This window comes from Toxotes jaculatrix, chromosome 12 (assembly GCF_017976425.1).
Source record: "Toxotes jaculatrix isolate fToxJac2 chromosome 12, fToxJac2.pri, whole genome shotgun sequence".
NCBI lineage: Eukaryota > Metazoa > Chordata > Actinopteri > Toxotidae > Toxotes > Toxotes jaculatrix.
The window spans coordinates 16,838,476-16,864,976 of record NC_054405.1 but is presented as its reverse complement, the minus strand read 5'-3'; the positions used below and the strand labels follow the sequence as shown (position 1 = coordinate 16,864,976).

At 40.0% G+C, this 26,501-nt stretch overlaps 1 protein-coding gene across 2 annotated transcripts in view; it reads left to right on the top strand.

Annotated features, from left to right (window-relative positions):
* The window catches only part of stk32a (serine/threonine kinase 32A), a 52,769-nt gene that overhangs the window by 19,568 nt on the left and 6,700 nt on the right, over positions 1-26,501 (top strand). For both annotated transcript variants that reach the window (XM_041051740.1, XM_041051741.1), the window contains exons 4-9: positions 9,915-9,952; positions 15,643-15,732; positions 16,718-16,821; positions 19,313-19,429; positions 21,608-21,733; positions 23,579-23,707. In XM_041051740.1, the coding sequence (XP_040907674.1) occupies positions 9,915-9,952; positions 15,643-15,732; positions 16,718-16,821; positions 19,313-19,429; positions 21,608-21,733; positions 23,579-23,707 (604 nt within the window). The remainder of the gene's footprint in view (positions 1-9,914; positions 9,953-15,642; positions 15,733-16,717; positions 16,822-19,312; positions 19,430-21,607; positions 21,734-23,578; positions 23,708-26,501) is intronic.

Here is a 26,501-nt window from a genome sequence, read left to right as displayed (position 1 = left end):
GCCTCCTGGAATCCTCGTAATGGAAAGGCTTGCATGTTGTCAGCCAGACGCTCTTAACGAGTCAGTATGCCTCTGTGTTTCATTTAGGGAATATACTGCCCATTAAAGTGGTTAAGGGACTAACTGTTTTGCTTTTATCAGCTTGACAGAGATGGATAGTGATCCTGCTGACACACAGAGCTAAAGTTGCAATGTTGAACATCTTCATTTAAATAAATGTCTGTTAAGTCACTGTCGTTGAATGAGGTAACACAATGGTGACTGAGCCTAAAGACCACAGAGAGAAGTACTGCAGCATTTATATATCAGCAGTTTTACAAACTGAGTCTGTGGCGACATTCCCAGGAAAAAAAATGCTATTAACCTACTACTAATGCAAACTGAACATTTCCTACTGCTGCAGATTCACATTAAAAGCATTTAGCTGGCGAAAATAAGCTGACTTTTACTATGAAGTAGTCACAGGAAATGCAATGTGTCAGTTGTCAGTGAGCTTAGCACTTCCCGCGATCATTCATGAAAAATGCATCTACAAAACATGACAATGGTCATTTTCAGCGTTTTCAGACTGTGGATTGGTTTGAAATATTGCACTGAGTAACAGAACAAGAAGAAGCAGCCACCGTGAACTGCAGGCGACAGGTTGCACATCTCCAGCTTCTCAACGAGGTAACCAGCCCCTTTCCCCGTGCCCTGCTGTTCGCAGACTCATGCTGCATGTAGCATAAAATCAGATCACGGTTGCTCACAGAATGATGGAGAAAAAAAGAAAAAAGACAATAGTTTGTTTTGCTGCTCCCAGTCCCCGTCCCCCGTCCTTCCACCAGTGGCTACAAGTGAAATCAACCAGAACAGAAATCTTAGAGATTACCACTCGGCAACTCACCACAAGGTATAAGCTCATATTGTGAATCATAACTGTCACAGTGAAACATTTAAAGAATCTGATGATGGGCATTTATAAGCTACTTCGTCAAGAATATTATACTTAGTTGTCCTTTTAATCTGTTGCTAGGTGGCTGTGTCACTTTGACTCTTTGAAGTTGCTGCTGAATCTACATTTGCTAAATATAAGACTATATATGTGCGACACATTTTTAAAGGTATTTATCAGTTAAAAACAAATGGGCTTGAATGCCACAAACAGGATGAGGAAGTTCGGACTGAGACAGACGAACACATGGTTGGCTTGCCATTGTCCAGTCTATTTATTCAGATTCCTGTTTCTTATGAAATGAACTAAAGCATACTGAGACCCAGCTGTTGCAGCAGTTAAGCCTATTTCAACTGAGGAGGATTCTCTTTTGCGAGCTCTGATCTCTTTCCTCATCTATTCTCCTCTACCTCTTGCTCCCTCTCTCTCTTTCTATCTCACACACACACACACACACACACACACACACACACACACAGTATAAAGCACGTTTCCCTCATAATCTCACTCAGTATCACTCCCCCTTTTTTTCCCCTCTTGTGCTATTTTCTCTGCCTACTGTACTTTTATTTCTTTCCCATGCTCTTCTCTCCCTCGTCCTCATTTCTTAGTCTGAGGTGGTTCAGGGTCTGACTATTTCTCTGAGGGAGTGGCACAACACATATCTCTGCTTCAAATAATTTATTTGCTGCTTGATCCCCTTCTCCTCTAGAGGCCTTTTGCCAAGCTGCCAAAAGGGAGTATGGTCTTAATTCACCTATCTGGTTAATTGAAGGTGAAAGAACAGTCTCAGTGGGTCTTCTCATGGATGGTTCTTAAAATGAAGAGATATTATATAGTTCTGCAGATTGCATAGAGGCAGGCCAAGTCATTACTCTTACTCTCCATCAGCTCCTTGAAATGGCGAGCGTTTGTCATGTCTTCAAGTGAGGTATTCTTTATTCATGGAGTGTGTGTTAATGTTTTATTTCCCAGCAGAAGAAGAAAAAGAAGGACCATGAGGGAGCAGAGGGAGGGTTGGAGAAATTATACGCTCATATTTCAGAAATGCAGATTAAGGTGCCAGCTGGTGCCAGCTCTCTGATTTCCACTACGAAACGGTGAATTAAGCATTATCATTGTTGAAAATCTCCCACAGCTCAACCCAGCTCACAACAGCAGATTAGCTGATGGGAGGAGGTTTACGCTCTGAACATGATAGAATGTTTACCATCAACTCTGCTCCAAAAAAAAAAAAAGAAAAAGAGAAAAAAGAAAAGAAAATCACTAATTGCCTGCTTGCGGATCTAACTCACGTGCCTGCCTCCAGGAGAAAGGAGGAGAGAGATTTTGGCAGAAAGCAGCGTATTCAAGCAGTCAGAGAGGCAGACTGGTAGAACACAGAAAGAAGGAGATAAAGGGAGAGATACAGAGTCAAAGAGCCCGGCAAGGAGAGGGCGGAGAGAGCTGACATTTTTTTGTAAGGCTCCCTGAATGTTTCTGACGCCGTGAATTTTTAGTGCCGACCGGCTGCTTTCAGCGTCTGCTCGGCGCTCTCCGTCTCCCCTAAATCAGCTCCAAATGAGACTGGGGACTTGTCAAAGCCCAACTTTGTCAACCAGTCACACTTAGTATGTGTCAATGAATAAAGAATGAACATCCCTCAGCTCAAAAGCTGCTACTGTCTCTCTCTCTCTCTTTCACACACACACACACACACACACAGAATGATTACCCATGTGAGTAAACAAAGCGACACACACACACACGCCTGTACACCTGTGCCATTCTCACACTTGTCAGAGCTGCTTTTCTTTAACAGAGAGAAGAAAGTGTGAGTGAGAGACACAGCAGTTTGTTGGGTTGGAGCTGTTAGCCTCTGTGGATGTCGTTGGGCTTTCAATTCACGTTCAAAGGCAGTGGCTGTCTGACTCGCTCTTCAGTGGCTGGTGGGCGTGGGCACTTAGAACTGAGAGATTCTGACAGTGTTTCTATGTATATCTATGCACAAACTGTGTGTTACTGTGTTCATTTGTGTGTATGTGTGCACTGCTTGTTTTGAGTGTGTGATGTAGCTGAGCTTTGGGCTTTCTGGGGCTTCCAGAGTTCCTCCACTCTCCTTTGTGACAGAGAGGCAGAGGCACAAACTCCAACAGCTCTCTGCTTTTACTGTGGAGTGGAGAACAGAGCTACTAAAACAGCAGAGCCACAAAAGAGCCTCTGATTAAACTGCCAGCAATCTATGCCCAGAACACCAGCAACACCAATTTCACTGTAGCAGCTGTAGCAATTTTTTTTTTTATTTTGAAATGAAATTTAAGTGGAAAGCAACTAAATTAAAGATTTGATATGGCTGAGAACAACACATTATTTTTTCTATGTGCCCAAAGCCAGAAAAGAGAAAAATGTCAGATATAACATACACATAATATAACTATGTCCATAGCACAGAGTATCAAAAACAATCCAATAGATCTCAGACAATTAACTGATGAATAGTCAGATAAAACAAGTAATTTGATGACATAACATTGCCATTGGGGAACTTGTTACAGGCATTTTTCCATATTTGACATTTCAAAGACTAAACAATTATTTGAATAGAGGAAAAAACTAAATTTCATATAAATCAGTAATGAAAATAATGGTTAACTGCCGCCATACTATCAAGCTGCACCTAAAGCTGGCTATGGATGGCTGGTAAGATTTTGCAATTTTAAAAATTTTAGGCCAAATCTTTCTTGATTTAACTAAAATGTTCTTCTGCACTTGCTAGTGCAGAAAACATTTGAGAACTAAGGCTTCTTTTATTAAACGATTGGTGATGATGAATTCCTTAAATGGAACTAGGTAAAGGGAAACAGAATGTGCTCCACTGAAAACAACTGGGACAACAACTAACACAATGTGTCTTAGTGTTTTGATCATTAAATGTGATTAATTATCTGACACCATCATCAGAACAGGCTGCTCACGGTTTACACCTAACAGAAGGAAATGGTGCCTCACTTTACAGATATGTGTGTGTGTGTATGTGTGTGTTTGTGTGGTCTTATTTGGTCTCTGCATATGTGTGTGTGCGTATGTACGCTTTCGTGAGCTCTTTGAATGATCTGAGTATGTGGCTGTGTGGTTGTATGACCTGTGTGTGTAAGTATAAGCCTCCATTCTCAGGTGTGTTGGCCTGCTCCAGTATCAGTGCAGTATCATATGAGCAGGTACAGGGTTCAGTTACCCCTCTGCCTCTGATAGCAGGCTGTAATGAGGCCATTAGATCCTGCTAATAGCTTGTAGGGCCAGTCAACCGAGAGAAAAGCCGAGGGGATCAGCTTGCACCAAGCTCTCCCGGCCTTCATCTCTGTCTTCACTCAGAAAAGCCCCCACTTTTTTTTTTTAACCTCCATTCTTCCCTTTTTTCTATTGCTCACTTCATCCCTTTTACCCAGCTTGCTCAACTTGGTCTTTCTACTCTCTGTCTATCCCTCTTCATTTACTCTATGCTCTCTCTCTTTCTTTTTCAGGCCTAAGTCATCTCATTGGCTCTCCACTTCATTTTCTCAGTTTATCTGTGTAGAATAGCACAATACATTGTTTTCTCTAAACTTATCACTCTACCCCATCTCTCTCCCATTTCATTCCCATAACTCCTTATCTCTCTTATTCAATAAATGCATAACTCAGCTCACCTCCTCTCTCTCAGTCTGGCCTGTACATCTCCAAATATTTTATCCTATTCACCCATTTTATGTTTCAACCTTCTCTCGCTACCTTAGTTTATGTTTATATATTTTATACATGTACTTCATAGTTCCCTCCTAGCCACTCTGTCTCTCATCTATTTCTTTTGGTTTTTCTTTTGGCCAAGTGAGTCATACATATACAAGTGAGTCAATTCATATGTAAAGTGCTTTGGATTATCATGATGTTTCTTCGCTTTTTACTCCCAGAGGGAAAGAAAACTGGGGGAATAAAAAAAATCAGAAAATCAGTCTTGGAAATGTGCACCTAAACGAGCCACAATTTCATGTACGTCAGAGACAAAGAATGACTGATGATTACAAATTGCAACCTCTTAGTTTAGTGATTGTCAGTATATGATGCAGGTTCTGGCTTTAGAAGCTGCAGTAATACAGTTTGTCCAAACCTAGGTGACCACACAGTCACACACTCCTACAAGCTTACTGATTCAAGTATTTCCCAAAATTATTTTTTTCTTTTTTTGTCACATTTCATCTGAATCAGTTTATAGAGGAGTGTAACTGCTTCATCTCATAAGCCTTTTTGTTGTGTCACCTCTGAAAGCAAGCCATTCAAAGTGGCAAACGCTTGCAGATGGTTGAGGTGTCACCTAGCCAAGCAGTCCCGTCTTCACACAGCCCTGGTGTGACCGGGGCTGCAAGGGACCCATCTGGTTCTCAACACTAATATATGATACATAGCAGTTACCCAAGCTAATTCACAAACAGGGAAAAACTACCAGTTGCAATGAGCAATTGAGGACTTAAAGGTTTCTAGTTCATTTAAAAACATTTAAGTCACCAGATCTAAAACATACTGCATGAAAAGAAAGTGAGATTATTTCAGTGGTAATATGTATCAATGGAACTCCTCACTAAGATGAATGAACAGGTTTCTAATGTTTTCTAACAACTCGTATAATCTAAATCACAGCCTCCTGTGGCTACAGTGATGTAGTCTTAAAAAAACAGCAGTGGGTGGATAACAGGGTAAGTCTCATTCAATGCTGAGTTCAGGAAAAAAAATCCTGTGAATATTAGCAGGGCTCTTTCCCTAGACATCATAATTACAGAGGCGTCTGACCTACTTTTCATTATCACTTTATTTTTGAGAGGAAGACTTTAGTTGGTAATTGCTGGGTAATTCTTTTATGTCAGTATGTATGAAAGGGAAACAGAGTTTAATTCATGGATCATTAAACTGAATGCAACTGAGAAACTGTGAGTATTGATTGTGACTGTTAGAATAGGCATCATAAGTCTCTGAGGTTTATAAAATATTGACTATTTTAGTGAGGAACCCCTATTTATACAGAGTTGGGCTCATTGAGGATGGCTGACACTATTCATTTGTTCTGTTTTGTCTTAAACAAATCTCATTATTTCAGATTTTTTAAAATATATATCTTGAAAGAAAGTGCTCTTTTACTGTATTTAAGCTATTGGTGCCAAACCCTAGTTACAATATTACAGTTTAATAGTTTTAGAAAAGATGATGAGTATGCCGTATGTTGTCACTGTAATAATTTTCCAGAAAACAAATGTTAAATTTGACCTGTAATTATGGTTTATTTTCTTTAATGGTTTTATTAAGCTTATGTTGACAAGCAGCTTTCAAACACATACAAAGATAACCTATAAAAACAAATTATGTATTCTAAGGACATCATGCAACTCACATCTCACTTAAAAAGTAACACGAAATCCACTTTTTAGATTTAGTTACTTTAGTAATCTATCAATTGATTCTGGTCCCAGTTTAGTCCCAGTTTAGTGTTAATTTCAACAACAGGTATTTGATTAAAGAAAATCAAATATTGTGACCACACTGACAAAAAGAAAAAAAGAAAAAGAAACCTTTGGGTGTTATGTATGTGCCTTTGAACGCAATCTATTGAAGCCTTGCTAATGTTAGCTAGTGTTTCAAACAAGTACAGCTGTGGGCAGTATGTGAAAATGTGAAGGGGGGGTTAAGTTGCTCTTTAATGTCCACTGTCAGAGGAACAAGTCAGTCATGGTCATCATCATCACCTTTACCTCGACAGTTTGGCTTTTACCACGCGCCACACTCCTAATGAGGCTCGCTGCTTTGCTTTATCTCTTGAGCCAGCTGTCTCGGCCCCTTCTTGTCCTGTGGCTTCACAATGGCAGTGTGGCCTTTGGCTATGAAAGAGGCTTCCTTGTTCTCACTTACAGCCTGGTTTTTCAGCAGCCACACATGCCCCTCCTCTCTCCCTCAGTGCCAGCCTTTGAGGCAAATGTCAGCTAATTAAGGGTTACATGGTCGACCTTTCTCACCCCCACCTGAGCCTGCGCCACTCGATCCGAAAGCACCCAAGAGCCGAGTTCCATGCTACAGGTTGTCCTTGTCTAAAAGGGTGTGCTGCAGAAACACACATATGCACACAAAACACAGGTCAGCGTGGCCTTTGATATGCTAAATACTGCTGGGCTCCTACGGGGCAGTGGACTTAATTAGAGGAGACACTCACTGTCTAACACTGAGAATGTACGATGAGTTGGCTGACAGCTGAGACTACCACAAAGATTATGTGTGTGTGTTTCAGTCTTCATACTGATTCACCAAAACCCATGAATGTCTTCTTGTCTTCTTGTTTTTACTGCACATTTATTATCAGTATTAGCGATTTCTGTTGCTGCTATTACCCATGCTGTTTCTGTGTGGTGTCTCCAAAAAAAGGTCATCTAAAATGCAACACCCTCCTCACCTTGGTCAAATCAACCCATAAGTCACCTAAGAAAACCATTGTGACTTCAGCATCCCTGCTAATGTACACATAATAGGTGCCCTCTCAAATGTCTTCATTCGGTAACACTGATGTCAAATTCAGAGCGTGGAAATTCACTGATCATCAAGCACAAATGGAACATTTGAGAAGGGCGGTGAATATTGAATATCGTCTCTCCAGTTCAAAGCATTTTTAAAGCTGTGGGGATACATTCCAGAGATGAGAGAACAGAGAGAAGCTGAGAACGTTCTGTACCCTTCCACTCTTTTAGTTTTAGTCTGCAGCTGCCCTTAGTCTGTATCACAAAATGCACTGTTCAAATGAAAGGAAAAAAAACACTCGTACGTCTTAGGAGAAGGTGGTAATTATCAGAATCTGACACTGTCCAACAGTGCGTAAGGTTGTGCGTAAGGTTGTGCGTGTGTGTGTGTGTGTGTGTGAGAGAGAATCTATGTCGCTGTGATTGAACAGCCACGTTGGCGAAAAGGGCGAAATGCACAAAGTTATATTTCTGGGGTAATGGTTTAAGTGACACAGACAGTGTTATGGTATAAACGAGAGAGAGAGAGATAGTGGTGTCAAGGACAAATAAAGATAAGTGAAAATGAGGAGAATTATGTTGCTTTGAATTTAAAAAAATGGACAGCAGTGACGACATCGGGTACTGAACTGTTCTTTGAAGTAGCTGATTGTCATCAGGGGCCTTTGTATTGTTACTGCTGCCTTTACGTAATTGTGTAATAACTTGGGAATCCACAGTCTGTGTTCCTCTGAAATCTGCTGTTACAGTTCATTCTCCTCTACATAACATTAATTTTCTATGGTTGCAGAATATTCAGTGGACCATCCACAATGCATTACTTTCATGAGAAGGGTTGGTGATTTGGAAAAATGCATTTGAAGACAAATGTGTGTCATCAAAAAAAAAAAAAAGACATGAGAAGCTGAATGGAAAATGTCACTCTGTTGCAAAAATAAAGAAATACAGTGCATCAAAATACATTCTGGGCTGACTAATGGCTCAGTTTCCTGGCTAAAACCCCTTAAAAACATCATTGATTTGGTTAATGTTTGTAAAGAAACTGTTGTAGGAAAAACACAAAGAGAATCTATTATTCACTATACCCAATAATAAAGTATAATTTTGCTTGTGTGCTTTATTTCATGTAATAGATTCTCCTCTTGAATTTTATCTAGTTTAAACTTTTGTGGCCTTACGACCCCATTTGTCTTAAGGATACAAGTAGTTCTTTTTTTACTGCCAAGTACAGACTCAAGCTTCCAGCACAAGGTGGAGTAACTGTTTGCCTCTGGATGTCATTTGGATTTATGTGGCATCAAAGAGAAAGAAAAAAAAAGTAGTAGAGAAACAAACAGATGCTGGAAAATAAAAGAAAAACAGTAAACACAACAGAGGATGACAAACAAGCAGAATCTGTGGGAAGAGCTTCAGCTTACACCTGTTCCTCTTCTCAGGTGTCTCAGCTACTCCCACACCTTAACCTGCTGTCCCTTCTTCCCCCTCAAAAGTATTAGATATTCATTTGTTTTCATCACACACCTGGTATACACTGGTGCAATACAATGCCATTTTAAAGTGACGATCTGAGGTATTACATGTCCATTTTTTGTCACTCACTGAAGCGAAATGATTCAATGCAACAGTGAGTCAGCCCACTGTCTAGTCACCTATGGGTTTCACATTGGATGATCTGTGCACGCAATTTTACGTATTGCTGTGGCACACAGGAAATGTTTTAAGACTTCACTTGCAGAAAAAGCAGTTTGTTTACAATGAGTAGAAGAAGAAACAAGGTAATTAATATGAGAGATGCAGCCCTCCCTCATAGGGCAGACAAAGAGGAGAGTGCCACCTACAGAAACTTGAACGTCATCAGAAGCAAATATGACAGCAGAGTACCACCCACACTGTTTTATTTACAGGTGAACTGTGGGAAGTGCAATGCAGGAACATCAAAGCCAAGTTGGCTTATTACAACAAACCAAAGTCAAGCATTTTGTAGATTACTACTCTAAAGTAGACAGGGACAGTACATGTGACGATGTGATGAGAGTGGGGTGACTAATGTTCACAGGTAGAGGGATCATTTCAGCCTGACAGCACTGGTCTGATTGCATACATGATGATGCTGTGTTAAATATTTCCTCTCAGTAGTCTAATGAAGTCACTATAGTTGAAAGACAAATGTTATTTACTTGTCTAATGCGAACAAAAGTTCACATTAGATTGATGCATGATGAATAACGTAGGGACATTTCCTGTACCTAAACAATGAAGCAGGTTGTTTGGTAATGCATTCAGTGTGTTCATGATCTGCCTCTGAAGCTTTCCACATTTCCACATGTCCTACTTTAACTAACTGAGTTCCGATTTCCGATCTGTAGATTTTATATAAAGAACTTGCATGCAAATACGTGAATATGATTTTACAACACATATATATACAAAAAGCCATACTAATCCCACTGTACTGTTTGTGTTTTCCCTTCCAGAGACATCAAACCTGACAACATACTGCTGGATGAGCATGGTAAGACCCCTTTTCTAATTATATTTTTAAGTAATTCATATAAAAGGGTTGGAACTCAAAATCCAAAAACTGTACAGTAAGATTTTGTTTGGTTTTGTAATTTTTTAACATAATAACTTGGCACATAACTTGGTGACCTAACTTGACTTAGTGTCCTAACGTCACGACTTAGCTGCTTCTGACTAAGGACTTTACCAAACCTCCAACCTCTGGGATCACTGCTACACAGATCAAAGGAGTTGCAATGCTCAGAGGCAGGTTTCACAGTCATTGCCTAAATAGGCCTTGCAGCATAAAGACATAAAATACCTCATAGATTAATTTATTTTAACAAACAGCACAGAGAAGGAGAGCACAAGCTCATTTTCATTTTCTGGCCACATTGTAAGTCTGCGTTGGTCTAACATTGTTACATTTTTGTCTGAAGTGTGGGATAAAATAAAATAAAATAAAATCCTGTTCTGAATGATTGATTAAGTCTTATCATAGGTTTTAGTGCCTGTTTCAGGTTCACTCAAATAGGTATACACATACACGGACAGATATAATTAGACAGAAGGAGCCGTGTGTGTGTGTGTGTGTGTGTGTGTGTGTGTCAGAGGGAGGGGAACAATTGTAAATCAAGCCAACATGAAGAGAGACTGTAAATTTCTTCATCATTATGTTAATCAAAGGGAATATTAAAGTACTTCATCTTATGATTCATCCTAAAGAAACCCACAGACATCCTCAGATAGGCATGATGGTACATGACACATTACACTGATAAGACAAAGCCATGGGCTAAAACATCCTCCACTCTTCTAGGAGGGATTCCCAAAAGATTTTTGAACCTGGCATACACCCCCATCAGCATTACTGAAGTTGAGCACTGATGTTGCGTGATAGGATTTCTGAAAATGTTAGAATGTGATCATGTTGTGTAGTAATGTTACTTATGAGCTAACACAATTGCATTGTAAATGGAATATTGTGACATTTAAAGTCAATGAATAATTAACTAACGAACTATGCTGTAGCACTGAGATTTCCCTCAACGGGAAATAAGGTGTTTAGTCATAACCATGAAAAACAGCCAGAGACCAAAAGTGTCCATTTACTGTACACACATACACAAACAGAGACACACACACACACAAAAGTCCTGAATTTCAGAGGGCACTGGGCAGCTGCTCAAGGGAGCTGAGGGTATATGTGGGATGGCAGCCCGGCTGTCGCTACAAACTGGAAGCAGACAAAGAGGGGGAGGGGGCTGTGGTACAGCGGAAGAAAGAGCGAGACAAAAAGGGAGAGCCACAAGAAAAAGACAAGAAGGAGGGAAGTGATGAGCAAACATTTCTGGAAAGGAAGATTTGTCAAAGGAAAAAGAACCGTGTAGACAAAGGTAGAGGGAGATATGGGAAGAAGATAGTTAAGGAGAACAGAACAAACAGATTGAGGGAGGAGAAGGAAAGCGGCGGCTTTTTCATCCTCGGCCTGATTTCCACAGGACAACACACGTTCACCTGTGGTTTTTCTCTCTCTGTATTCATGCAAGTCCTTTCAAACTCAGTAAGCACTTCTCTACTCCTCATGTGTTCTACCCACACTCAGCCTTTTGCTGTGCAAACCTGTAGTTTACCTCTCCACTTAAGTCTAAAACAACATGAAGTATTAGACGGGGGCCAGCGGGCTGTTTGCTTCTGCACACCACGTCAATTTTGCAAAATGGAATTGCCCTGTGCTCCTCTGGGAGCTGTTTCATATACAGAAAAACAATTTACTCATGCATGTGAGATGGGGCTTTGTTAAACGGCATAGCCTCGGGATCCTGAGAGAACCTCCAGGAGGGTTGCTGTTTAGGTTATCCACTGTGAGCACGCACACATGCTACCTATGAAAGCAGACGGTACAGTAAATGGATATCGTGAGGGGAAACCACAGGTCTCTCCTCTTCCAAACAAACATACGTAAGCACTCAGACTCTTTAGCTTTCTGGATACCTGCAAGCTACTACGGTATTGATAGTATATTAAATTTTATGTCCTGCCTTGTAGTACACCTGTACTTGTAGTCATTATTCTGTCATGGTGGCGTCCGTTTGTCTGTGTCAGTGTCAACAAGCAATCTTGAAACACAATACATTCACAAAAGTTATTAAAATGACAGAAACTCAAGATTTACATAACAAGCATGTTTCCATGGAAATATCAGCTAAGTAATGCATTCATTCATTTAATTGATGACTTCATTAGCATAATTGAGAATGCTTAAATTTTAAGGTGATTATTTCATTATTATGATTCAGCAGCTCAAGTGCCTCTTGTTAACTGTGGCATCATGATATCTAAATCAAAACCCACAGTAGTGATTAGGTACTTACAGATGTTAACACATCATCTGTCTCCAGTATTTGTGAAGACTGAAGTAAAACCACCCAGATGCTCGTGTAACAAAGCAGGAACACTACATCAGCTACATAACTGTACTGAGTGACTACAACCTGGAGCCAGTTTTGTTACGTTACATGTTTTGGTTTTGTTGAGGTCAGTTAAACAATGAGAGATTTGCAAGATGATAAATAAATATTTATTTATAATTATATGATCATCAAAAATAAAGCTCTGTCATGGCTCAAATATTTTTTATGTAATAAGTGAAGTTATGCAGTTAAAATAAGTGTTAAATTAACTATAGAGCACCACTGTCAACTAACAGTTGGTAGCCATTGGTACCGTGCCTAAAGGGACATTTAGACTGAAAATGGAGGTGTAATTAAAAATGCAAGAGCATGATATTCCAGGTACCAGTGAAAGAATTAAGAAGGATCCAGCAAACGCAGTTTGAGTCACATATCCATCAGATGGCAAAACACTGCACAGTGGTTTACCCACATTACGAGGAGACTTTTTCAACTCCGGAAACTTGGCTATCATTTTATCTTTTTCACAAAGATCACACGGTAGAAATACAGGATTTACGTTACAACGTGATCTACCAGGAAAACGCATTGGCACCATGAGTAAACTCATTTGTATGTGTGCAGCATGTGTCATGTAGTTGTCATCAGTGGTGAGGGTGTTGTGAGGTAGTGGTAAGCAAACGGAAATAAAAAATAGAAGAGATGCGCAGCAGCGTGACATAATCTAAGGGTCAAACCACAACAGTTGTGGAGGTAATCCTAGCAAACAGCAACACATTAGACAACTAAGCCATCAGGAGACCTGCCACACCATTGTTCAGCCATCACACATTTCTACATTCACAGTGGCAGGGAACAGTTTAACTACAGACAAACAAGGGTTAATGTCATTTACCGACAACAGATTTTCGAGCAAGAGATTTTATTTGAATTCAAGGAAATAGTATTGTTCTGGACTACATGTATTATTTTAAATTCAAATTTGGCGTATTCTCTTCATTTAATGCACACACGTGAGCAGAGTGAAATGGCCATCTCACAAAAAGTGCAATAGCAGCTTAAAATCCAAAGGACAAAATGCAACGAGGAACCGTAATTAAGGCTTAAAAAAAAAAACAAAAAAACAATTACACTGAAAGCTTTGCAACAGCAGCTAATTCAGTCAAATTCAATGCAATTCAATGAATGAAAAATGAGAGGCAAAGTCATTTTCAAGCTAGATTGGCTTGTTATGTTTGGTAATTTAAACATATTACGTCACAAAGGCTGATTAGCTTCCTCTCCATCTCTTCAACAAGCAAACTCCTGCTCGTCTCTCTACAGTAGGACACAGTACTGAAAAGCACTCAGAAATACCCCTTTTTTTTCTCCCAAGCATCCACTTTTGATTCATTCACAGCAGACCTCACCAGGTGGGAACCACTTCTTTATAATACCCATTCAATGTATTCCGCAGACAGCAATGTGGTGACAAAGATCTATTACCCAAAAGCAACCTACTTTTCCATGCATGGATTTGAAAACCATGTAATAATTTACCTATTACCCCTCTAAGAATCAACTCTATGCAGTGTTTGACCAGTCTTACCTTTTTGACAGTTGTGATCAGCTGTCATATCTGCCCTACCACTGAAAAAACTGCACTCCAAATGACTTAGTTAATATCCAAAACATAACAATGAATAATGAAAACCCCTGAGTCTAAAAGCATGTGAGGCTGTACAGCTTCATACACCAGACTGAACCAAAGCAGTTTGACCTCACCAAGCGATGGACCACCACTGCCATCACTGGAGCTCATCTCTTTGGTTGAATTTTGACTCTTTTTTTGGCTAAAAGATACATTTGGCCCAGCAGCCATTATGATAATGGTTGATTTCTTCTTGCTGGCTACTGTGTAAAACTCCTGGCCTAGATCTGTCTTCTACAAAGCTATGAGAGAGGAAGACAGAAAAGAAAAAAAAAAGAGGTAAGTATGAGACAGAGACATGAGGCAACATTAAATATGAAAAAATGAAAGCTACAGTTTGTGTGTTTTTCCAACTGTGAAGGGCACTAAGGGATAAAGAAGTAAAAGCATAAAGTAGCAGGAAAAAAGACAGGAGTTTTGTGGAGGACAAAGAAAATTAAAACCTGCAAAAAAGGACAGGGAAAAGAAAAGGGGGATTTTTTTTTTTTAACGTGGACAGCTTTGTTCTGGCAGTTCTCTTATCTTTAAGGCCCAGTATCTTTGTGTAAATAAACTCTCTCTGGCCAGCTTCTGCCTGCTTTATATTCACATACAGTTATCCATTTGTGCATGATTTTATATATTTTATATAAATATATATATAATTTTTTTCAATTTTCTGTACAGTATAGCTATGTAGCCTTTGTGTATGTGGTCTTACTGTAGGTGTTCGTGGGGTTACTGGGGACATCCATTCATCCAAACAATCACTCTGCGGCAAAAACTCCCTTGCTCTGTCTTGCTCTCTCACTCACTATGACACGCACACACGAACACACACACACACACAAATTTCTACCCTACCCTAACCTTAACCATCACAACTAAGCTAAACCTAAATATAACCTGGACCCTAAAGCCAAGTCTTAACCCTCAAACAACCCTTTGAACATATGTCAGAAAATGAGGACAGGACAAAATGTCCTCACTCTATAGGTCTGTAACTCAAACTGGTCCTCACAAAGAGAGCATTACACACATGCAAGTACACACACACGCATATAGATTCAGCTCATTAGTGTGTGCTCAGTGTGCATGGCAAAGACTCTGGGCCATCTTGCAGCACAGTGAGACACAGGTCAATGGTTTGACTTTGGAAACCACTGAGTTTGCTCCTCCACCTCTGTCCCCATTTCAGAACATACAACTTTAATTCTATCAAGAAAGCCTCAGTTCATTTACAACTGATACCTTTAAATAATTTCAGTGTAAGAGCATTATGATCACAAGAGTACATAAAGAAAAAAAGGATTATTTTAGAGGGTTGTGTAGCATATTAAAATTCATTTGATCCTCATTTTTGCATATCTAACACTCACATAAGCAGCATACAAAGTAGAACACCTGCTATCTGTAAGCTGTGGTTAAATTTAATTCCAAATGAAAAAAGTTAAAACTTGAAAACAAAACACAGTCTGTGCTGATGCCGTAAACCGAGCTCTGCGGTCTTACAGCTCCGTGCCATTAGGATGTGCAGAGTTCACACAAGTAAGATACTGTAAATGTGTATCAAAAGCGTGCTGTGTCACTTTGATGTAATTCAGTTCTGATGTTCTACAGGGCACGTCCATCTAACAGACTTCAACATTGCAGCCATTGTAAAAGAAGACCTAAAAGCAACGTCCATCGCTGGGACCAAGCCATACATGGGTAAGACAGTACATGTCCGCCCAGTTCATTATAAAGAGGTTTTAACACTGAGGAGTTCAAGCAGACGCTCAAGAAAATAGTTTGAAACTATGAGCTTTAAATCACAGATACCATATATCACATACATACACACACAGACACACTCCAGACAGAATGTTCATGTTTTCTAACACCAATTAAGAGTGATAACTGATGAAGGGATTTTAAGAAAGTACATGAAGTAATCTTGAAGTGTTATTTTATTTTGATGCAAAACCTGAGAGTAGTTTTTATCTGTTTCAGTACAGCTACAGTCGTCCTCCTTATGACTCTTACGCACAGTAGTGATTAGACCGATGTGGATTCAGCAGCCGAGCTAACGATTTCAGGGGGAAATGAATGAAGAGACAGCACTTGTGTTGCTTGTGTATGAGTGTGTGTGTATGTTCTCAAGGTGGGTTTGTGTGTGTGTCTTTTTTTCCTTATAAAGTGTTATGTTTAAGATGGAGAATGATCTTGCAACCACATGTGACTAGATTCAGGCGAATACCTCAGTATAGCAGATAATTCACAGCTACTCTAGGAAAAAGATAAACCCATCCTCTCTCTCTCTGGGGCTCCAGTAGATAAACAGCACTTTCTCCTCCTCAGCAAGAAGGCAGAGGAAACCCGTTCTATGATGAGTGATGGAAATTCATCTTGACCATTTTGAACCAGATTACAGCTGAACAACCATTTCCCTAGAATAGATTATTAACTTCCACAGGAGCTGGGAAAAAAAAACATAACTAAGTGTTTAGTCAATTATTTATCACAAGATGTTGTGTGATGCAACAGAAGCACATTGCATTCCCAAAAGAAAACTGTCCCCGATCAAAATATAAAAACAAGAAAAAGGGATCAAAATACACCAACACACATGCCAGAAAAATTCTCTAATCTAGGAAAGATACAAGTGTGATCCCACACCATACCTCTATTTAATTTTGATTATTTCTTCTAACAGCTCCTGAGCTTTTTCAGAGCTTTGAGGGGTCTCACCCTGGCTACTCCTTCTCTGTGGACTGGTGGTCGCTGGGCATCACAGCCTATGAGCTACTAAGAGGACAGGTAATGTAGACACACACACACACACACACAGAGTACCGTCACCATGTCCACATCTCTACTCACTTCAGCGTGGCCTGGCACACTTTACTGCAGTGAATAATACATATGACACCTACAAGAGTGCGCTAGAAAAGTCCTGTCGGTGGGAAAGCAGATATACAGCAAGTCCTCAGCCTCCACAGAACAAAAGGAGGGTGAGGCTATAATTGAATTTTACATTTAGGCTGGCCTCACTGGGGAAGATGTTTAAATGTTTAGTCATGGTGCGAGACGAATCACTGCAGGCGAATGAAAAAAAAAAAGAATCTGAGTTATTTCAAGAGACACATAATTGGAATTGATTTTTAAAATATTATTTATTTAATTCTTTACTGGCCCCATCTGGAAGAGTTTGATTCTGATGTCATGGAAATAAACACGGGACATTATGTTTATACTCAATCTCCTTACTCTATCAGGCCAAGCCTTAGAGCTTACAGCAGTCTGTTCGCTGTTTGCTCTCAAGTCAGACTGCAGCTGCAGAATTTCCACTCATATTTCAGGATGATGATTACGCAAACTACAGTAACCTCTGTCTTCGCTGACAAGGACTCAAAACACCTGAAACTGATCTGGAGCTGTCATGAAGTGTTGCTGAAATCACTCCCTAACACTTAAGTGCTATCCTTCTGCATAAAAGGGTTAGGGTAAGGGTTAGCCATTTTATCTCATCACTTTTCCATTATGATCTCTGAATTTTTTTTTTTTTTTTACCTCAACACCTCCTTTAACCCCTTCTAAAATATGTTTTGTCCTCTGATCTCAAAGTGACATCTTACCTGTCCCAAAATACCTTAAGTCTTTTCTCATCCCTCACACCTGTGTCCTGTGATTTTTAAGTATTCTTCAACCTTCACTCATTCGGGAGAGGGTTGCTGAGCACACCCAGAAATTACTTTGAGTGACATACTGTAGACCTTTACCCATTTCTCTTTTCTCATACTCCACTTTTTGGAAGTTTCTCTATAATCCCTGTCCCAGACTTGTTTCCACCTCTCTTTCTTCACACCACCTTCACCCTCTCCCCGACAATTCATTTTCACATCATCTCTCTGTCTCTTAAGGGTTTTCTTCTACATTTTTCTCTGACTGCCACATTTCAAAACCATCTATAAAGCATAAATCACTCTCAGGGTGTTAAAAACTGGGCTGTTGGATGTGCAGAATTATTTGCCTTTTGGAAATGGAGAGCCAGCTCGCTATTATCCAGCTCCAGGCACCTTTCAATCCCTTCTCAGCCTTTGCTTCATCTTATCTCTCTCTTAACCTCTGACCACGTCTTACTTCATTCATGCTTCACTTTCAGACAAGGTCGGCCTGGCCATCAGGCATACTGGGACAAATCCCAGTGGGCCGCCGCGCCGGTGGGTTTGGTGAACCGTCAAAAAATCCATAAAGTTTTTACGGGCCCTGTCAATCTCTTTACCGGCCCCTCTCTGTATGCCTGTCATTCTAACCCCACCTCCAGGGGCCGGTCACAGTGGATCAGTCCAGGGCTGAATTTCCTTCACAGTTCAACTCTGCCTTCAGATCATTTAACTCCTCTCTCACTAAGCATGCTTTCCTGCTGGTCCTCACCACTGGTTGCAGGTACAGATCCAGGCAACTCAGCATCCCTCCACAACTACAAATCAATCACTGTCACTGAGTTTCTCCTCCTCCAGCTTCTGTTTCTTCTAAATTACACAAAACAGCTCCAAGCCCAAGGGACGAAACACTGAGACCACATTGTAAATTTACAAAAGAATGTAAATATATTGTAATACATGAGCCAATTTCACCCTCATCCACCATCTGACTTTGAACATCTGAGTCCAAAAGAATATATCACTGTTTATCTGACACCTCATATGTGCCCTGTATGGGGAACATCTGCAAAATTGGAATACAATTGCTATCATCCACCTACGTTGCGTGCTGCTCCCATTTCTCTTTCCTGTTTCTCTTTTCTCTAAACTGACAAAGCAGAAATAACATTAAAACTGTCAGTGCCCATCTATGCCTTTGCTCTTCTATAAACAAACAATCCGATAGAAAGAGGTAAAGGAGAGGACTGCCCACCTCTAAACAGCCTGATCCAACTGTCATTCTACAGCTCAAATGAAAGGAGACTCTCTGTCCTTGATGAAGCCCAGAGGGTGTACAAGGACAGGTGTAAAGAACTCTCAACAGGCTTTTCTTTGTTTTCTGACCCGCAGAAAGCACTCTCACACTGAGAGGCGGTTGTGTTTTGAGATTTGTCCCGTATTTTCTGTTTCCTCTGTCATTTGTCGCCATCAGCGCAGGAAATAGGTTCACAGAAGGTGAGCCTGAGAAGAGAAGGAGTGAGAGAGAGTAGAGAGGGCCAAACTTTAAGACACATACTTTATCAAAGAAACCGCAGGCAGTGCATGACTTTGAATACAAGCTGTTTGTTACATATTGCCTCCTCTCCTTTATCTGTTCTCCCCAGAGACCATATGTGATGAGATCCAGCACACCAGCTAATGAGATCCTTCAGACCTTCCACAAGGTCCATCCTAGCTACCCAGCAGGCTGGTCTTTGGAGATGAAGTCTCTCCTCAGAAAGGTAAATGAGTAGCATGTGCATAACACAGAATATACTGTAGGAGCAGAGGTATAGTGGGTATGCATTTACAGTATGTCACTTTTTCATGTAATACTATGCTCTATACCAGTGGCTCCCAAATATTTTTGGCTGGTGACCCCTTAAACTCAAAACAAATGAAAATTGTCACAGGTTGCAAATGTCCACCAGAGAGTGATTTCCCCTCTAAACGTCTTAGATTGTGTCATTTGAATAACTGTTGAGAGACCTGAAGGGGTTCAACTAATCCATATTTCACAAAAAGCAAAGATTAAAAAAAAAAAAAAAAAAAAACAATGTCTGTAGCACAACATTATTCCTTTCTATCCCATTAATCCTTTTGGGACCCTTCAGATTAATCTTGTGATGCACTGGAGGGGTCCGGAGCTCTCGGCTGGGTGCCACTGTCCTACATCACCACTGAGTGGCAAAACACATCAACTAAGCTTCGATGAAGTTTCATATTTGTAAAAACATTTTGGTTTTATTGAATTCTTCATTCATAAAACCGTGTTCTTTGTTTACTGACATTACACAATCCCTAGAAAGTATGGCCTCACAAAAACTTGTGAATCTACGTATAGGCAATCAACTCCACAACTACTCTACTACCATTTTAGAGCAGTGTTTTTGGTGGCAGATGCTGACTGTCGTATATGCCACTCCTGAGAAGTGAACATGACATCTTCAGTGTACAGTGACGCTCACGCTCACTCTATCTAACAGTGACACTCACTAGCACTAAGGATCTGAAACTACTATCCGCCTTGTAATTTTGAGTGTATGCCAAACCTCTCTCAAACGTGGTTGGGTGAGAGTGTCACCTTGAACAGTTCTAGCACACCAGAATGTACTGTAGTCATTTATTTAAGCCTGCACCTGCCAACTTCTCATAGCGGTGGAGGCTGTTGGCAAAATTGAACCATAACACCACAATACTCGGCTGTAACATGACATCAGTAAACACCATACACACACACTGGCAAGTTTGAATGCCAAGTGATTCTGTTGTTATACATAATTGATAATAGAAGCAAGGATCTAAAGTTTGTAAGTTTAGCTTTTTTTGATAGACCACTTCCAATTTTGTAAAAGTTTGGATTTTACTCTCATGTCTGAATTCTTTATTTCCTGTGGGAAGACAATTATCCATAACTGACATCAGCACTTCATTTGGGCAAACACGGTGCATGTAAAGAATCTTAATTATGGGGTTAGTTTTGTTGTTGCAGCCCTACTTTGTATACAAGCTGTTTGTTTGTTCATGAAAATCTTGCAGTGAGCAGTGTGCCTTTAGAATTATAATTTTTCAAACCAGGGAATTGTCTTGGTGGTGAAGAAAGGTGACTCAGTGTAACTGTTGCTCAGTACATAGGCAAATAAATCTAAAGGTACAAAGTCAACATGATCTTAACAAACTGTGCAAACTGTACATCAGAATTAAGACTACTCATATCATTTATTCGTTAAAACAATTTGTATGTGCATTTTTTCCCCATTTAGTGTAATTAGCCTATTCTTAAGTCTCAACAGTCTATCCATAATTAACTGTCAGACATCGTCTTACATCACAATTAAACCACTTGCAAAGCCAGCAGATACACTGTTGCTGTAGCATTTGGGTTTTGTCTTGGCAGCAATCCACTGCAGTCAAACTGTTGCATTGCTTCGTGCTCAGACTCCTTGTACCTCATTGGCATTCCAGTCGCATTTGTAAGTGTGTGTGTGTGTGTGTGTGTGTGTGTGTGTGTGTGTGTGTGTGTGTGTGTGTGTGAGGGAGAGAAATGGAGTGTGTGTGTGTGTGTGAGAGAGAGAGAATGTAAGAGCAGGATTCCATGCTCAGGATAATTGTTGTTCATATAACCTGCTGATTTCCCCTCACAATTTCTCATCACCATTTTCTTTGTATATATATGTCATTTTCTTTTCCTCTCCTTCTGTCCCCTCCCCCTTTCGCTCTTTATCTCCCTATCCCTCCACCCTCTCCTGTCCTTTCCTCAACATCTTCCACCTCCAACCTCATAGTCCCTGTATCCTCATTCTCAGACACATCCTTAAGGGCAAACATGTGCTCGTGTCTTAGTGGGACTCTGCTTCTAACTTTTCAGCCATGCCTCCCCATGGACAACTGTTTTATTCTAATTCTGTTGTCTCCTTCAGTTGCTGTGCATAGATGTCCAGAAGCGCATTTCCTGTCTAGCAGAGCTACAGGATCTGGACTACATGTCAGACGTCAACTGGGACGCTGTTCTCAGCAAACAGCTTCCTCCAGGCTTTATTCCCAACGTGAGTATCAGAAATAAACTGAGCACTGCTTTGGTATGCTACCCAACAAAATGCTCACATCTGAATAGAACAGAATAGAATATTTTTCTGACATTGTCCTGCTATATTGTATTGCTAATCAGATCCACCACGCTTTCTCCAATCAACCCTCTGTTTCCCTAAAACATTTGGCACAAAAATACAGCACCATCCAATGCTTTAAAAACAAACTGACAATCAGTAACAAAAATGAGCAAATACCATATGATGAATGAGCCATCTGTGGATGCCTTAATCCAAACTACCTTACAGCTTTGCCAGAGTATAATAGCAGGATTTTGAGATTTTAAAACATTTCAGAATAATACCATCTCTAGCCCTGAAATCTCTCCTCCCTTATGCCGCTTCCCAATACCAATCCTGATAGTCGTAATTCCCCTAAAGAGACAAAGATGTAAGGGAAAAAAGATCTAGCCAGAACTACCCAATCTTCATCCAATTTTTTCTTGTCAAGCTGTAGACACCGCCCCCTGCTGGGCTGAGCTGGATCTCCCACTGAGTGTGTAGATTACCAGATAAAATGGACAGAATGCAGAATGAGACTAAGCAATACACATGCATGTGCCTTAGGCGCCTTAGGTACAGACAATGGCTGAGAAAGTCTGAAGGTCTGCAGATGGGCTCTGGATCATTATAACTAGTTGGGTGGATATAGTGCTCTCGTGTAATAAAATCATCACACTTCTTGCCTCCAACCTGCTTGGTTGGTGAGCTGATATGCTGTGCTTCCTCTGTAGTGTCAGGTTCTTGAAGAAGCTGCTCTGCTTTACTGTACCCTGTTTCAAAGCTGGCAAATGTACAGCAGAAAAGACCACACAAGGTCTGAATGAGACCCTGCAGTGTTCACATTTTGCCTAACATTTTGATTCAGTCTCAGACAACTGCCAACAGAAAAAAAAACTGTAATTAACAATAGGTGTCATTGGAGTACTTTAATCAAACAACATCTATAACTCCTTTAAAAATGCTGTAACCACATAGCCAGTCTGCTAGCTTTTATGTGTACAGATTTGATGGATTGATTCAGGTGAAGTCATGACAAATTTCATAATTACAGCTGTCAGCTGTTTTGGTCAATCACTCCAACTCAGTGATGAAGAAGCACAAAAACCAACCTGTACTGTTTTAGTGAAGCACCAAGACGACAATACCTGTCACTGCTTAGTGCCAGAACTGAATAAATGCAGAATAATGACTGTTGCAAGTAAACAGATGACTACATGTCTTTATCTAACTCCAGTAAAAGTCTGCAGAACAGTGGGTATCCCAAGCAGCCAGGCTGGCACAGCAGAGGAAAAACACAGAGGATCGATGGGGAATTGACAGTGTCTCTCTATCTAATTATAAGCTCCACCTCTGTCTTTAGTCCCTTACACACTATTAATGTTTGAACATGAAGGGAGAATTCAGCCCTTATGTTTTGTTTTCTAACTCTACTTTCTGCTTTGTCTGTATTGGCTTGCTGCCATTCGAGCCTTGATCTTTTATGTAAAATCATATCATATCCTATCGTAGGATATGATAGGATATGATCAAATTTAATGACTGCATATTAATTTATGTAATGCAAATGTCAGACACATTAGCGGTGGGAGTTTTCCTCTTCTTCTTTTTATATTGCAAGTATTGTTTCCAACACTGATAGAGAAGCATACGTCGACAAATGTTCTGTACACACCACCACAACACAATAGCAGTTGAAACACAATGAATGAAAGTGCTTAAATTTTCTGAGGCATTAAGTGACTCAATATTTGATCTAGTGAATCTTTTTTATAATAGTTGCCTGTCTGTGTGTTTTTATAGAGACGGAGACTAAACTGTGACCCTACATTTGAGCTGGAGGAAATGATCCTGGAGTCTAAACCGCTTCACAAGAAGAAGAAAAGGCTTGCTAGAAAGACCAAGGACCAGGGGTCTGATGGTTCGCCACAGGTAAGGCTTTCTATTAGAAACATTAAACACAGTAATTACCCATTACATTAGAAGCATGAAAAGGGTTTGTTCCGAAATGAGACACCTACCACTTGAGAGAAATACTGGTCAAGAGACTTAACATAGGTTTGATTTTTATCAAATTAACTTTACAGATCATATTTAATTTTAGACCCTATGCACTTTTTAACTACCAGTGTTCCTCATAAAAGTAGGTTTAAACATATATCTCACTCATTTTTAGGTTGGTTTATCCTGTCCTTAGTAGATCACGCATGCCTCTTGGAAGTGTCTCTTCCTCTTAGGGCTCATCATTATTCATTAAAGAAAGCTGGTTTCATTTGGCCCATTTACAGGTGACAACTTGCTCCTTAGTTTGTCTTTTAAATGTGTCTGGAGTGCTATTAAGAACACTGAGGACACATTTCAGAGCTCTGTCCTCCCTCACCTTCATCAGAATAAATGTGCCACCTGCCAGAGCTGCGTGTACAGGGAAGGCAAAGAACACAATCACCTAGCTCTTTTTAAATTTTGTGTCCAGTCGTTCACTCCGTCCACATAAATCAACTGTTATCCTCTGGGTGTTTATACAAAAGAGAGAGGCAAGCACTGAAAGGTTAATTTGATCACCCAGTCAAGTGAGACGTGGGAGGAACACACACATATGCACACTCATAAACGCTTTTATTGTGAAAGCAGTTAGGCAGCTATGACCAACAGGAGTGATATTTATTTTTGGTCTAGTGCAGTGGTGGGAGCTGATCTGTGCCACTGTCTTTGTTTCAAGGCTGACTGTAGCTTAAAAGACCTCACGTCATTTGTGTTTACTTGCATCTCAAGTCCAAGCATGACCTACAATGTTAAAAAGCTTGGAGAAAACCTTAAAAACACAGTATGACAAGGAAGGTCAGGTAAACATGCTCTTCTGCAAGGTTTTCTTCTGGGTGTATGCACAAAACTGGTATTTCGAAGCAAAAAGATTTTGTTGTTAACAGTTCCAGTCTTTCTGAAAGAAAAAAAAATATGTGAAAACAGTTTCAGATGAATCTTTGGCCTGCTGCTTGTGGACAATGTTTTTCTGTGAGATGGATTTTGATATTTAAATCTCAACTTAAAATTGTCATTTGTCACAAGTGACACACGTGCAATTTCACTGTTTATTACCCTCTCTCTGCTCTCTAAACAACATAGGACATGCCTTTGTCACATACTATTTTTAATAAATCTGTTCTTATATGTGACCCTAAAGGTTAAAGAACTACATCATGTCAGTACCTGTCCTGAGTCACTCTTTACTGATATATCAGTGCATAAGAGATACAGTAAATGGCAGAATCACTGTTCCTCCAATAAAGACTGAGGCCAGTTTTCAACACTAAAACACTTTTCTGGCAGTTGTCCTGTCCCTAGTCGTAGTAAATCTACTTTAAAACACGTATCCAGGCCCATTTATCAGAAGAAATGTATTTACAGTAGAAGAGTCAATTGATCAGTACAACAGGGAAGTTCCACATTGAATTCTAGGCTTCTGTCCAATTTTGAATCCTTAGATTTTTTTCACTGAGATGGTGAAAGTTCAGAGAGACCAGGTAATGAGCACTCTAACATGAATCAAAAAGATCATGATTTTACTTTGTGTACTTTCATCAGCGATAGTGCAGTAGTGTGTGTTGGGTCAGACTCTATCCCCAAATAATGTGCCACACCACTGAAACATGCCCTCACACGTGCAGTATGCATACACACACACACATACAATCTATGCTATTGCACAGTCAGTAAGCTTGGCTCTTCCCCCAGTCTTTGGCAAATTAGAACAGTTTGTGGGACTCCTTTCTAATAGAAGTGAAGCAATTTGTTTGGTCTAGAGGCTGGAGCACATACCTTGGCAGCATGCAATAAGAAATCAGAGCTGGACCAAAGTGCACCATGTTTTATAAAAGCTGACAACTGCTTGTGGAGACCTGTCCATGTGTTGTATATATCAGTGATGTCTCACTGTGCTGCCAGACAACATTCATCATCCCCTGGCTCATGTAGACAAAGAGAAAGACTCCTATTCTAATGAAATAATGATAGTAGCCTTTCAGGGAAACATTTGTTATGTTTATGGAGACAGGTGAAATAACACTGTATGGTCCGACTAAGGGAAACTAACATGAAGTCAGTGAAATTGCTTTGAACTCTTGTAGTTTGCATTTCCTAATTAAATCACTTAATTTGTTCTTGTAACACGCAATATTTGATTAATGCGCCTTAACCAAATTCAGGGTTAATAATATTCAGCTGTATTTGTTTGACAGGTCTTTCACATGACAAGGAAGATGGTCATTCTAACATTATTTGAACAAACATCTACATACAATAAAATCAGTCTGGGGCAATTGTCTTTTCTCTTTTATCCTCTCATCCTATTTGGGCATCCTAGCATTATTTCCTGGCTTGTTGCTGAATTGACTTCAATGTACTTCAAATTTGACTTGATTTTAGCCAAGATGTAGGTGGAAACTTGGTGGAAGTGGCTTACATGTTAACAACAGTGAATGTTATCCAGCTAATCAGCTAAATACATCTCCTTCACACCTCAGCAGGAGTCTTGTAGTCAAAAAATCTTCTAAGAAGGATAGTTAACTCAAATATACACTGCAAAATACAATACTGACATTTTCCACCGGTCTCTCAAAGTGATTTATTCAATGTGTCATCTTTTATTCATTTCAAGTAGTGATATTTTGCAGCAGCATGTGCTGGTCTGTCTGTCAAGGAGAATACTGTCAATAAGTATTAGTTTGTG